This window comes from Fulmarus glacialis, unplaced genomic scaffold (genome assembly GCF_000690835.1).
Source record: "Fulmarus glacialis isolate BGI_N327 unplaced genomic scaffold, ASM69083v1 scaffold4751, whole genome shotgun sequence".
In the NCBI taxonomy this organism is placed as follows: Eukaryota; Metazoa; Chordata; class Aves; order Procellariiformes; family Procellariidae; genus Fulmarus; species Fulmarus glacialis.
Genome location: NW_009190751.1, coordinates 34,025 through 48,964, shown reverse-complemented (window position 1 = coordinate 48,964; position 14,940 = coordinate 34,025). Strand labels below are relative to the sequence as shown.

General features: G+C 43.7%; 1 protein-coding gene across 1 annotated transcript in view; it reads right to left on the bottom strand.

Annotated features, from left to right (window-relative positions):
- The window catches only part of LOC104083038 (activating molecule in BECN1-regulated autophagy protein 1-like), a gene marked incomplete at its 5' end in the record, with an annotated part of 54,148 nt that overhangs the window by 16,730 nt on the left and 22,478 nt on the right, over positions 1-14,940 (bottom strand). Inside the window, one exon of the mRNA XM_009586390.1 lies at positions 9,330-9,469. Coding sequence (XP_009584685.1) covers positions 9,330-9,469 — 140 coding nt within the window. The remainder of the gene's footprint in view (positions 1-9,329; positions 9,470-14,940) is intronic.

The window sequence follows — 14,940 nt, the reverse complement described above, 5'->3', positions numbered from 1 at the left end:
GTTCCTTAAATAAGGACAATTCAGTTTGGTATCCCCTTAAACCAAGCTCTAAAGGTGGATAACTTGCTTAAAGTCCTCTAAAAACCTAAAGGCTTAATTGCTTAAAGTGATTACAGGCAGACTATACTCCAAAGAAGCTTTGAACCCTCAGAGTATCTTAAGCTGTTTATGATCTATCAGCTCTTCCAGTGGCTTAGACAATTTAGGATGTTAGGAGTCTTTGGGGGAGTGCAAATTGCTTAAGCCTTCTAAGGCCTTAAACATCTTAAACTGCTACAAGTCTTGAGCGCCAAAGTCACTCTTTAGTCATCTTTGAACTTTCACTAGCGTTTTAGCAGAAACTAACATTTACGTTGATTCAAAGGCAACTTCGAAGTAGGCTTGTTTTGTAGATCTTATGCCAACAAACTAAACCAGGAAAATGCATTTAGAATGGGAGAAATCAACTTCAAAATAAACGTTTAAAATTAGCAAGCATAGAAAATGTTTTGGTTTTTTTTTTAACAGAACATTGCAATGTGCACACTCAGAGCTGCCAAGCTCCAGAACCAAGAGCTTGGCTTGGTCTAATCTCAATGAGATCCACAGGGCAAGCCAAGTTTTTAATCTTCAGCAGCTTTGAAATTAGCCAACTAAAAAGTGTTCTGTTTAGCACACAGGGGAAACCTGCTCAAAAAAAAAAAAAAAAAGGACCCCCCCCAAATCCACAATTATTACTCCAATTACTCACAGTTTGTAGACATTGAGTTGAGACCATTTACAGAACCAGATAGCTTGAGGATTTAAAAAAGGAAAAGAAAATGAAGAAAAAGTTGGCTTTTTATTTGCTAGCTGGATTCACTACAGTCCTGCTAGAAAACACCGGCATAAGGGACAACAAATAAAACTCCACAAATAAACTGGATCAAAGACTGGAAAATGAAAGATGATCTTATTGGAAAGCCAAGGGAGTAAACAACCAAACAAGGAAGGTCTAGTATAGACTTGCAGAGAAAAGAAAGGTTATAAGAAAGCAGGATGGACTGGTGCTGCCAAAGAGGGAAAAGACATTCTAAAAATAAACATGAGGAAAATGGTACTAGAATGAAAAAAGGTCTCTTCATCAGTGAGGCTCAGGACAAAAATCAATGATGACTCGAAGTGGACAAGATACTGAATTTTCTCTCTGAAGTCTCCACTTAAAAAATATCCAAGGGTACTTAGGCAATTAGGGAGTAAGAAAAGAAGCCAGACATAGCAGCTAGTTGCACTCATTAAAAAAAAAAAAAAGTTAAAAATCAGGTGTGAATGGCTCAAAAAAGTTAGTAAGTTACAAAAAACTGAGGAAGTGACAAAAGGCCACAAAAGCCAACTTAGCAGCATTCTTCAAAAAGAAAGCCATACTCAAATTGACAATTACTCTCTCCTAAGCGTAACTTTTATCCTTAAAGACAGTAATATAACAAAGAGAAAAAAGAAGATATATGAAAACAATGAAAGAGTGAGCCACATGCAGTAGGCAGCAAGTCAAATAATTGCTTGCATGAAATTTAATTGCTTTTGTAGATAGAATTAGAAAAAAGTAAAGGAAGAAAAGGCAGCAGGTGTGATCTGAATAGATATAAGTGAAGCATTTGGTAACTGTTCTTAGTATGTGGCCATGCTCTTAGAAAGATTGCTACCCAATCCGAGAACCAGTAAGGACCTGCAGAAGCCCAGTGACATAGTACACAAACTGGTAAGTAGCAGGTTAAGTTTCTTTAACACTGAGCTCTGTACCAACTTCCCTTTCTCATGGTGGAAAATAAATGTCACTAACTAGTCAGTGCTTCAGCACATCTTGAAGAATTGGGTGAAGGAAATGAACTTACTAATAGCTGAAGACTTAAAGCAGCTCTCAAAATTCATGTCTAGGATTCAGAGACATATTAAGTGGAATTTTATGAGGGCATCTTCCACCTAATGCCATCATTCATCCTGGATATGAAATTCACATGCAGAAACGGAAATAGAAATGGAATAAAAAACAATATCAGAATGGAGATACTGTTTCAAGCCTCCATATTACCACTCTACTCTTCTTGCATCTGCAATGTCTGAGCCTCTTGGCACTTGGGATACCTAGGCTTCCCTGCACAATTTGGAAATAATTCATTTCCGTTTTTTCTTAAGTGCATGAATAACAAAATCCAAATATCAGCTTTCAGGATGCATCTTTAGTGCAAAATTGGCCATCTTCCCCCCTTTTCAGTCCTTTTATCAATCAAAATCATCTTTTTTAGAAAATTCAATGTATCTTGTGGTTAACAGGCAGCAAAAGTCCAGGACATGCATTAACCTACTCGGCCGTGGTCAAAGGCCACTGTGCAGATGCTGCCTTTCAAAAGCCATTTGCAGGGAGGACTCAGATATAACCAGTATCTCCAGTTAACGGTTGTGAAAACATTCCCTGTGCAGGGTTGCTAACATCCCTCGGTTACACACAGCGGAAGACAGCTCCTCCTTCTGCCTCTTTGTTTACTCCATCCTCCAGAAGCTCTTCTTAAAAGGCAAACAATGCACCAGGGCTTAATGCTGCTGAGGGGCATCATTGCTAGAGGCTGAAGAGCCTGACGAATGGAGTCAGCCGGCAGAGAGACACGACGCGCCAGGCAGCTGGATAGATCACCATCTCTTTACCAGCGCTGGTAACTAGATGCAGACACATTGTCCCCGTTACTACTTGAGAGGATACGCAATTCTCAGAGGGAAAAAAAAAAAAACTGGATTGGCACAGACAGACAATTGCAATGATCCTCTGCAAAGCATAGGAATTTATCACGAAGAGAATTTTCCCAGAATATTTTCACGTTAGAGGCAGATCTCGCCACAAAGAATTAAAATATGCACACTGCATAGCACTGAATCAATTTGAGACTCTCCACACCTACTTCCCAATGACAGAATTCCAAGGGATGCTGCCTCTGAACCAGATACATGTTCAGGGGGTATTTTAACTCCATCACCAGAGGCTCTGCCTGCTGAAGAAATCCTTCCTCTCTTGTGGATGCCTGCACTACATAGCTAGCCCTAGACAAGGTGCTTTGAGTGCTTGGTTTTGAAAGTTTTTTCATAACACTGAGGTTTTTGGATGAGTATTTTCAAAAGCACGTGAGCACTGAGCCCTTCCAGAACCTGCTCCTGAGCACGGAGGGGCACTCAAGATGAAATGAGGAAGAACCGATATGTGGACCCCCTGTCTTCCTCCCATGGCAGTCCTCCACACGAGAAGCCAGCAAAGGGCAATAAGCAGCATGCAGTCTGCTCCTCCTCACTTTCGGTCTCACCTGTTTGTGTTTTACAAGACAATTAATATTTGAGAAGCCCCACCAGGGGTGTTTCTGAATGGGAAAGCTCTAGTTAGGATGTGACAGGATAGGAAAGGTTATGAGCACTAAAAAACAAATTCCTTTTTAATTCAGTAGAGGTGTTTCTACTGTACAAGACACTGTAGATTTCATTCCATGCTGCAAAAACCAAAGATTCGGGAACTGAATCAAACCTTGAACTACGCAGAGCCAAGAGAGATGTACAAAACTTTAGCGAGCATTCGCACTGGTCACAGTTACAAAGGACGTCAGGCAGCATGTGGTGGGGGAGAAGCGCTAAAGGGGAGGCTAAAAAAGCACTAGCAGCCGCACAGAAAAGTCAGCGTGCAGCAGGATAGTAGAGGGGTGGGGGGAATTCAAACTGCTCTGTACCACCTCCCGTGACAGACCTCCAGGCCAGAGTGAGTAGTACACGGTAGTTCACTTCATTTGCTAAGTGGAGTACACTACCTCAAGTGGTGTGCCGAGAGGGATTCCTGTTTTCAGGCGGCACAGCTCTCCCAATGAACATTAGTGTCATTAATTTAGTGTCTTGATTTAGTTCAACGGTGCCCACCCTTTAAAACGTGGCAGCCTCAGAGCCTTTCAATACCACACTTCTGGACTGAACATAAACTCATCTTACATCCAGAAAGCACAGACCACCATGTGGTAATGTGAAGCCATGTGCAAGCAGATAGCACATTCATGATCTAATATGTATGCCAGTCCATCAGTTGGCAACCATCTACACACTGAACCATGACAAGAGTGAACTACAGGACCCTCAAAAAAGGAACAGGTTGTAACAACCTCATACAGACTGCAACCCGTTTCCAATCCACATTTGAGGGCCAAAACTCTCTTATAAGCAGGACTCGCCTGTGAACCACCGACGTGAATACCCTAGCTCCAGCCTGTCACACTGCAGTTGGTTAAAAAGCAACAAGCCAAGAATGAAGCATCCCCAAAAGACACTTACACTGCCTATGATCTACTCAATTCCATTCATTACTCTATACATCTTCAGGACTTGCAGATGCCTTTCTTCACATCAGCTTCCTGCACTTTGTGCTCTGTCCCCAATGGCCACTTCCATGAACCTTCCCCCAGAGACTCCTTCTCTTACATGGTGGCCGATGATTTTTTCAAACAAAAATGAAAGATCAGACTCGTGAAAAGTAAATTGCTTGACCTGTTGGTCACTTACAGAGGAAATTGTTTCCAAAAGCTGGATTCCTGTCCACAGGAACCCAGTCCCCTGGGTTCTTTCACACAGACCATTCCTCAAAAGGACAGTAATTCAGCAGTTTTTAAGTAGACAAAGTTTTAAACAGGTCATAGAGACCTGCTCTAAGATGGATAGTTTGTTTATTTGCAAGTGAAACCAGCAGCTAAACAAGCAAAAGAAAAGAACATATGAAGGAGAAGCAAACACTGCTGAACACTAGCTCCACCACCTTTGCTATTCGTTATCCTTACTCGGAATAGTATTCATTCACTGACAGTTGGGATATCTGGGTTTTCAGTACAAGCCTGTATCTAATATTGCATGTTCAAACTAACATATTAGTAAACAACGTTAAGTTGGTCAGCCTTTGAGTGTTTGGGAAAGGAGGAACTTTCCTGACTTTACGTTAAAAGTTTCTTCCAATTTAATCACATAAAAAGCAGAGTAAATTGGTACTTTTCAATATCACAGTTTAGTAAGCTGGGTGTCACCCTGAAACTTAAGGAAGCGGGTACACAATGTCCTTTCCTTCCTTTACTCACCAGAATGCAACCCTGCTAGGGGTTATCTCTTTGGCTAATAAAAACATTTATTCTATCCTCATAGCTACTGTACCGGCTCACAAATTACAGACTCTTACAGGCTTCTTTCAGGCCCATTAGGTGCATTTCCAAGTGTGGATGAACACTGCTGTCACCACCTCACCTCCCGACAGCACAACAGCCCTGAGAGCCAACTTGTCAACACCTGTTTAGACATGGACCTTGGCTTCAAAAAACTGAAAAAGTGCCTCACGGCTCAGCAGTCCCACCCGCAGTCACAAGTTTTCGAGTCACACCCCTGTCTCTGCAAACCAGCCAAGCTGCATCTCCAAAGAGCTAAGCCTTTTGCATCCACCCAACCAACGTACAGGCTATTGCAGAAACCAGCTGGTTAACCACCTTTCTCTAGTTTGCAGCCACAACCTAGTCATAGTCAATTTATGCCTCTTTGTTCTCTAATTAAAAAATACATATTTTTAAATAGTTCTCCTTTCCTGGAGATTTATGGAAGGCTGTACAACCCCCTCCTTAGCCCTCCTTTTTAGCACTGCTAAAGACCGCAAGCTGCAGGTTTTCTTAGATAAAAATGCTCCACTGGCTCCACCAGCAGCTCTTCTCAAACTACTGTACCAGTTCAAAGGCAGTTCTGAACACAGATATGCGAATTCTAAACTGTTCCAGCTTACGTATCTAGTTTCTTCTACAGTGATAGTAACATTTTGCTATCTCTGCTGTTAAGCATCTTGTGTCTCATCCTAGAAATAAAGTTGTTTTTACAGCCTCGTGTATTGATGGCTCAATCATCTATGATCAACTAAAACCTCAGGTCTTTCTTCTCCTCTGTCATTTTAACTACTGAGCTCAGTGTTATTAGTCACTAAGTGCACTTTGTACTATTAAATTCTATCTCATTTCTATAGCTCCAGTCACTTTCAAGGCAATCCAGTTCTTGTGCAATACTCTGATCTTTCTCTTCAATGACAAGGCTAATGTCACATCCTCTGCAAATTTATTCAGCACACCCTTACAAGGCATTAGTGTAAACAGTATTAATAACCAGCCCCAGAACAGGTTCTTAAAGACATCCATCAATGACCTCTTCTGTAACACAGTCCAGCTCTCAATCATGTTGTATTCTTTCCTTTAGCCAGGCCTTCATCTCCTCTTTACCAGATCTTTTCTAATCCTAATTCTTTACAAACTAACTAGATTCACTGTAGTGCCAACACGGGAACTGCCTTACTAAAATGCAGAGGTATTAGACCTGGAGCAAGTCCTTAGCTGACTCTTTAATTAAAAATAAATACAGCAAATTCTCAAGGACAGGTATCCAACCTGCTACACTCCACCTTAGTCAAATCACAATGCATTCGATCCCACCTTCCATGGTTTTAATTTTCTTTCTCTTCAAAACATACCCCATAAATCTGTGCACCGAGTTCACATTATGGATTGCCAACATAACCTTCCCCATTTCCACTTGCAAGAAAAACTGCCATCAGTGCTACCCCAACTTAGCAATATAGCCCAAAATGTTTGATTTTAATTACTGTTTCTTTAGAACTCTGGAAGGACTACTTGCATAGCCTGTCATTATGAGCCCATGAAGCTTCAAGTTACGCCTTTTTTTTGGTCAGCTTGTACTTCCAGTCTACTCATCTCATTTTCCCTAAGCACATGCTTTTCAAATCCTGTATTTGAGGCACAGCTGCTATTCCAACCTATTTATGTGATCCCTGTAGTACTTGGCTTCAAATGCCTCCATTGTACGTGGGAATAAAGACCCAGGGAATTACAACCATCTCAGTTGTTTGCTACTGACCAGTTTTCTTTGCCAAATTAGAACAGTGGGGGTGTTTTCAGCAGCACAGTGTTTAGTATTTTCTTGATCCCTGCTGTTTGCTAGGCTATCCCCATATAGTACTCTATCAATCGCCGAATTCTTTATTTAATATTTCTCTTCCTCTGTATTACTGTGAATGGAAACAACACAAATATTTTTCATCTTTCTCCCTCACTTCTCAAGTTAAAGTCAACAGATATGCCAACCTCAAACCAAGTCTATTAAGCCAAGAACTACTGAGATGGCATCTACATATTGTGATTCTTCCTTTCTCTGAGGATCTTCCAAGTAGATTTGGGGTAGACATCACAGCTGCAAGCCATTTCTACTGATAAAGCCTCACTCATTCGTGTGTTCTGATGTTAGAGCCTCAATGCAAATTGTTCAGCTCCGTGAACATCTACACCTTCATGCAGACGTTTTTAAGTCACTCTGGCTGTTGTTGGTCTATAAAATGGTGCAGTTAAGAACAGAACATATGAGGTGTCCTGCTCCAAAAAGAACCCACCAGTCAATGTGAGGTCTGCAATAATCACCAGACAACTCCAATCCACCAGCAGGAAACCTGTTGAAGCATTTCTGTCAAACCACCAATAAATCTCCCACCTCTACAGCCACCTTGTTTCATGTTCATATACAAAAAGTTTATTTTTGTTGGAATTGTGCATGATTGTTGCTGGGTTAGAAGGAAGGAGATAGAAGAGTGCCCTAGCAACACAGTGAGCTAAGAAGGTTTCACAGAGATGCTGCAGAAGGACTGACAGTGCTTCCATAACATACCATGAAAGTGTTCCTGTTGTGTCTTTAATTAGTGAGGTGCCAATAAGAGACATGCCACTTAGCCTGGGGCTACCGCAAGCACCAGAATGGATACCTGAGGTGGGGTGTGGCAAGCTAGGACAGCCAGACCAAGTGCAGCATTCAATCAAAGCATCCACCCTCAGGGAGACTTCATTTCCCTGGGTTCTCCAAGTTCATCTCATGAGCCATAGTCAGTAGACTAGATCTTATCACTTCTCTGTCCTGAAAATAACTTAGAATAACTCTCTAGAGTTTCAGAAGAGAGCCATTATTCCTGAATAATTCTTCTGCTTAGAAAGTACAGCAACTATTCTTGAAGAAAGCCACTTATCCTGCAAGAGAGTGATCATAGCTTATTCCATAATAATATCTTGTAGAACTTCATGTATAAATAAGGCCTTGATGAAAGATTATGTTCAAGAGAACAAGAGGGCTGTTTGAAGCACGCTGGCATTCTGTACTACAGAAATTGGTCCAATCTGAATTCCAACCACAGATTTCACCAGAAGGCTATACTGAATTAGTCACTATTACAACTGTATATATTTATTCTGATTTAAGAGAGTGGTTCTACACTGACCATATGACTCTCCTCAAGCACCACATGCCTGATCTCATGCACAACAGATGGAGTCCACATGCATGCAGTAAGATCACCAGCAGTGCTGTAAGTTTCTAGCTGCCAGCTTTTAAGTTACAAGGAACTTCAACATGTGAAGCATAACCCGAAAGAATACCAAGGTAGTTTAGTACCAGAAAATAACCGAAGCAGAGAAATCCCTGAAGTATTCCTGCAGCACAAAAGAAACGCTGCTCCAAAAGCACTTGCACAACACAATGGAGAAAAGGGTCTCAACAAAGTATGGTGCAGAGACTCCCCAAGAACACTGAAAGCAATACATGTTTCACTGCTCAGATGCTCAGTCATCATCTGTGTCACACCACATCTAGATTAGCTTGCGTTTAATTGCAAGTTTACAAAGGGACAGTTACACCCTTCGTGGCACTGTATAAATAAAAAAGAGCTAAAGTCTACACGTGACATCATTGGGCTTTCAGGTGAGCACCAAAACAATTCACTGGCTTGCTCATAATCATGACAAAAATCTTGGCAGTTCATAGAATCTCATGCTTGAATACTCTAAGTATTTGATAAGTCTAGGTTAGCAGCTTTCAACCTGGCTGATGAACTCCAACGGGTCCATGAAAGCTGAGGAAAGCAAGCATATCACTAACAGCTCAAATTTGCTGTTCTCATTGGAAAGTTTTAGAAAGCCGTAAATCCAGAGAGGCTGAAAGACACTGCACTAGGCATATGTGAAACAAAGGATCCAGAAAGCCTAGAAAGATATGGGAAATAAAAAGAGCTAATGAGATGCACTTCAAACAGCCTCAGAAGTTTATAATCGGCAAAACAAACACTGATTGTAAGAGACTTGGGTAAACACTTTGGCAGTCCAAACAGGAGTTGGGTTTTTTGGGTCCCTCAAGCACAATGCCCCAGGCAGTGAAAAGCCATCTTATCCCCACTGCCCTAGAACAGAATGGCCAAAGCAGTTATAACTCCACGAAAAGCAACCACTTACTCTGGTCGGCAAATCACCAGGTCCCCTTTGTTGGTGCCGTATGCTAATCCCAGGCCTGGCTCAGGCAGCCAGCGAGCAGAGTTTATGCTGACATGTCTTCTCTGGTCGGCAGGCATTGGGTACAGAACGTTGAAAACTCTCTGAAACAATAACAGGAGGTTACTCGACAGGACAATACAAGGCAGGAGAGCCACGGAGGCTCAAACAAACGTTCAATCTCCCTGCAGCGGCGCAGCTGGCCAAGGAGACATGTCACTTTACAGGATGTTGCAAGAAACGACTAATCCAGCAGCGAGAGTAAGCAGCTGCTAGAAACGCAGATACATGTGCCCCTAAGTGTTTAATAGATTGACTGGCACACAGCAGCAGAGCAGAAGAAATTCTGACCCCAGGAGAATCTGCATGTCGCTCAGTGGGCTGCACAGTCCTTCTATTCAAACTAATTAAACAAAGTGATGGGGACAAGTGTTACAGCCATTAGACAGCAGGACAACTGGGACTCTTCTGGCCTTCACCTCTCATCTTAACTCACTAGGGTGGAACAGGACACTGGCAAGTACATGGCCTTTCAGCATCAGAAGTTTATTGTTTCTATTAAGCAAACCAAACTTCATGCAAAAATAATACACAATTCTTTCCTTTTTTAAACATTTAAACAGCCTCCTGAAAATGTTTCAGAGTTTGACCAACCCCCACACCAACAGTGCACAAAGGAAAATCAAAATCCAGAGATTATGAGAATAACACAAGTACGCAAGTAACAAATCCCTCCGTTCGGGTCCCATTCCAACACCATCCATTTTACCTACAGTAAGGTAAGAAGCTGAAGAGCTGCTAAGACTGCAGGCAGTTAGCACGGCTGCAAGCCAGTCCCTCCCAAATGCTGCATTAATGCAGGTGAACAAAACCCCTGTGCACATGAAGGACCAATAGCAAGCTCTGCTTCCTCGTCTGTACTAGCTTGGTTTCTGAAGCGTATGAGCTTGAAAAGCAAGAACGATGAAGCAGAACAGATTATACCTACGCAGACATTCTCCTTCTACTCCAAGAAGCTAATGTCTTGTACAGCACAATGCTTTCCTGCACCCTGCCATCCAGCAACAAGAACTGGGTATACTGACAACATTCCATTTAGCCAGAAAATATGACGCATGTAGATCGTAAAAACAAAGGCATGGGAAGTGGAAAGAGGGGTAATGAGCCGGTTTGGCTACCAGGAATAGACAGGGACAAGCTGCTTCAGTGGACTGGGCCATCAGAGCATGTTCCATCATGGCTTCAGAAGGGTAGGACAGAAGATTGCATTTACAAGTCCAAACCATTAACAGAATTTCTGCAGAAATTTACCCAGGATTTAAACCTGTAATCACTGCAGGTAACACAGACTTTGAATCTAGATTTTCAATGGGATAAGTCCCAAGCGAAAGATATGTTTTCATTAGATTTTCTGGTGGGCAACCACCCATCCATCACAAAACCTTTCTTCCAGACTCCTCAGAAAAGGGGATGGTGCTGGACCAGGAAGCAGGGAAGGGAATGAGGATGTGCTGGAACAACAGGATAAAGGTAGATGGGAATGCAGATCAACCACTACTGCACTGCTGAGGTGGCCTGAAGTAATAATTAGAATTCATTAGGGTAGGACTCATCAGCTAGCATAACACTGGGGCTCAGGACGACAGCTTACGTACCTGTTTTTCTCCGTAGCTCTACTGCGCACCCCACATCTTGTCTGGTTGACAATTGAACTTGAGAAGTCTGAGCCAGAGACCAGTTAACTGTATGCCCTCCAATAGCTAGCACCTAGAACATTCATCTTGACCATCGTAACACAAAAAAACTCAGTCAGAGCAAAACGATAGCTACAGTATTTCCCATCATCAGTAACACATTAACCTCTCCTCTGAGGAGGCCACATTAGAGGAGAGAACGTCCTTAAGGACTTCTCTCTATGACAGAAGCTGGTCACTCTTTGCCCTGGCTATCACTCAGCAGTTAGTGTATTCAGAGAAGCTCGGTGTTTGGATGGAAGGAACAGCCCCTTAGGGGCTTAGCTAGCTCTTACCCATCTCTGTCGTGTCTGCCCCGTTCCCTCCCCGCCTTGCTTGCTGGGGGCGGGGGCGCAGGGGGAGAAAAAGAAGCGGGGGGGGGGGAAAATCAGATGTACGATGGTAGCACCTGTTACCATGGAGATTATGGTGCACTCTGAGATGGGGAGACTGGATTTTGAGGAGGAGGAGGAGGAAGGAGGGGAAAGGGAGGGGTCCGCCAGAGCTACGAGCATAAATTCATAAAATAAGCATTCCAAATTCTCAAGAACTGCAAGGGTTTTCCATCATATCCTTCTTTGGCAAGTCAGAAACAAACGGTTTCTCTTCTCCTGAGAATGGCTGTGCAGGTGCACTCTGAGATGGGGAGACTGGATTTTGAGGAGGAGGAGGAGGAAGGAGGGGAAAGGGAGGGGTCCGCCAGAGCTACGAGCATAAATTCATAAAATAAGCATTCCAAATTCTCAAGAACTGCAAGGGTTTTCCATCATATCCTTCTTTGGCAAGTCAGAAACAAACGGTTTCTCTTCTCCTGAGAATGGCTGTGCAAGGTATCACAGCTAGAGAAGCTGCCTCCCTCCTCCCTGGGCTAGCCGCAAGCTCTCCTGCGCTGGCAGGTCAGTTTGCAGAGACGTTGTCCCACAGGCTCCGCAACCAGCCATGTCAAGTGGGGGGATCTGCTAGCTACAGCTCAGCGTCCAGGTGCTTTGCAGTAAATAGCACCCCATGGAAAGTGCTGCCGAGGACACGGGTCCGGTTCTGACAACCTGCAAAAATGTTGGCTGAGGGCAGAATCTCAAAGACAAGATGGCTTAAAAATTCTGCGTAAGAATAGTTGCTTCATCACTCCACTCCATTCACTTCTATAACAGCTTGTCACGCCGAAGAGCTCCCCTCCCCTGCTGCTTCCCACTCCCACGCTAATGGGACAACTCCATGCAGTGTTAAGGGTGATGACATCTGTGCGTGTGGTAATTAGTACATAAAAAGAGAAAGCAGCTGTACTGGCATAATCACCACTCGCAGCAGTAACCAGAACCCAGCTAATCAATCTGATGCAGTCATACAGACTGGCTGTTGCAATTGCATCCATTAGCAAGACCCCCTACTCTATCCACAGAGTGGGAAAAAAACTAAAGTTCCTTCAACATCGGCAGGTCCCTCTCTTCAAAGAAGGTCAGAAGCCTGCCGGGAAGCATTATTGTCCATAGATCACAGCTAATTCCTTTCAGATTTTTTTCTGTTGTCTTTTTGTTTCCATTGCTAAATCTTATAAAAAGTTACTGAGATATTTCAACCTGAAAACATACCACAGAGTGACCACACCTCTCTGCCAGTGGGATTGTCCGTGCTTTGTAGTTCTGAACTTCAGGGAATAATATTCAGGTTATTACAGGAATCCTACACTAACACAATTCTCCAGCTTCTAGGTCAAGAGATTGCTGCCGACCCTCAAACACTCTTAAAACTAGCAATACAGATGCATAAAGTTGATAATTCACTAGTTCCCTTTCACTAGGGCTGGTCCACAGACTCGTTGCAGGCCACGTGTAACAGCCATGTTGATTGCCAAGAGTTCAGGAACCAGTTTAGAACCACTGTCGTAAAAGTCCACTAATCTTTAAGGTGTCCACCAAACTCTACCACAGCCTCCAGAGAGTTTATTTTTAATAGGGTGCCATCTTCATTTAGGACAGATATCATATTGCATCACACTTTATCAGCCCATAATCACTGCCAGCAGTCACAGAAAGCTTCCAGGCTCTTCACCATAACCAATGTCAAACTTGCTCTTAGCATCACTACACTACTAATTCAATAATACATAGCCACACCATTAGATGTGGCGACTCAGCATTTTATGAAGTTGGCATTTGCATTTGTTTCCAGATGCTGTTCTGAAACAGAGTTTTGAATGGTATGTTTTTCTAACTATAAACACTGTGAAGTCTGAGGAGTGGGAGCTTCAGAACATCCCTATGGAAGCTTAAGCCCAAACAGGCAATACTGAGGAGTGGGAGCTTCAGAACATCCCTACGGAAGCTTAGGCCCAAACAGGCAATGTAAATATAGCAAGCTGTTCCCTTCTTGGCAAAAACATAAACACATAAATGTCATTTCAGTAGGCAAGAAAGGTCCTACCCCTTCCCTTTAGGGCCACACAACCCAGCATGGATTACACACAACAGCTGCTTGACCTGTGCTTACATTTGTAGAAAACCCTGTCTCCGGTGATCTCCCCACACTTCACAGGAGATTCCAGAAGTATTCTGTCATTTCAGGGACCTCATCTCTCCTCTGAGTTCAGAGGATGTCAGCAAGATAAAAAGTCTTCCTCTAGAAACACGAAAACTGCCTAGGTAGCTAAGCTTCCACACAAAAGGCAACTCTCATACAAAGGGAAAGCAATACTAAAGAAACAGCCAGTGGCTTCCATTCTACATCCCTGTAACCATGAAGTGTGGGGAAAGATTTGGTTGAGTAATGTACGTCTGCACTTCTCTATTTTCAAAGGCCGCACTAAAAGCAACTACTTATCTCTTTGGTGTGCCTTTTCCATCCTCCTCGAACAGGAGTGGGCACGTACATCATCTACTGAGCTCCCTAAAGCTCATTTCATCACTTCACAGCCACTTCTTCAACGTCGCATTCAGCAGGGGAGAAGGTGGCTCAGAGAACGCAGGGCTGTAAGGCATGAGGAAAAGAAAAAAACAGGCCCTCAAAGTGTTCAGCAAACAAGCTGCATGTGGAGTGCAAAGGCCGCCTCAAGTCCACTGCTGCTGCTCCCCCTCCAACTTGTCAGTGCTGGCACATCAGTACTGTAGCACCTGTCACAGCCACCACTTAGGTATTAAACTAAATATTTACGCATGGCAGAGAGCCAGGAGAGGCTGCGTGACAATCAACAGCCTCAAGGAATCTTTCCCAATGATCTCTTCCTCACCGTCAAGCTGCTGTACTTACGTGGGAAGAAGAGGGCCCAGGGCACAACACGTAAGCGCTGAGCTAGACAGTTAATTTGTACCTGCCCTGGAGGGGTAGGAAAACTTTTTGCTAAAAGCCTCTGCTCTGCAAAGCCCTGGTTATTGACCTAGCGCTTCCCTCTTCCCCTCCCGCTCTGTCCCAGGGAAGCTGCTGCTATTTAATAAAGCCCTTCAAATTCCACCGTTCCCCTCCATTTCTGGGGTGTGCCACCATTAAAAAGTTGGACAGGGCAATCGCCAGGATCCCGTCAGTCACCAGAGTAGCAGCAGGCTGCCCCAAGCCTCTGCCACTGCTGCCAGTTGCCAAGGGTGCTGCACCGCTCGCCCGGCCCGAGCGGCACCGCGCCTGCCCGAGGCGGAGGCAGCAGGTCATCCGCACAGCCGCCTCTTTGCTCAAGGCTTCCCACCTCTAAGGAGAGCAACGGAAGGCAGAGGAGTGCTGAACGCTACTTGTTTGGCAGAGGGGGACCTTTCTTCTCCTCTCTGGCACTCAAGAAAGAGAACACACGTTTTGAAGCTGGAGGAGAAGAGAAAGTTGGCACAAGCGGGTAGGGAAACTCAGCAGGCACTCTTGCTTTT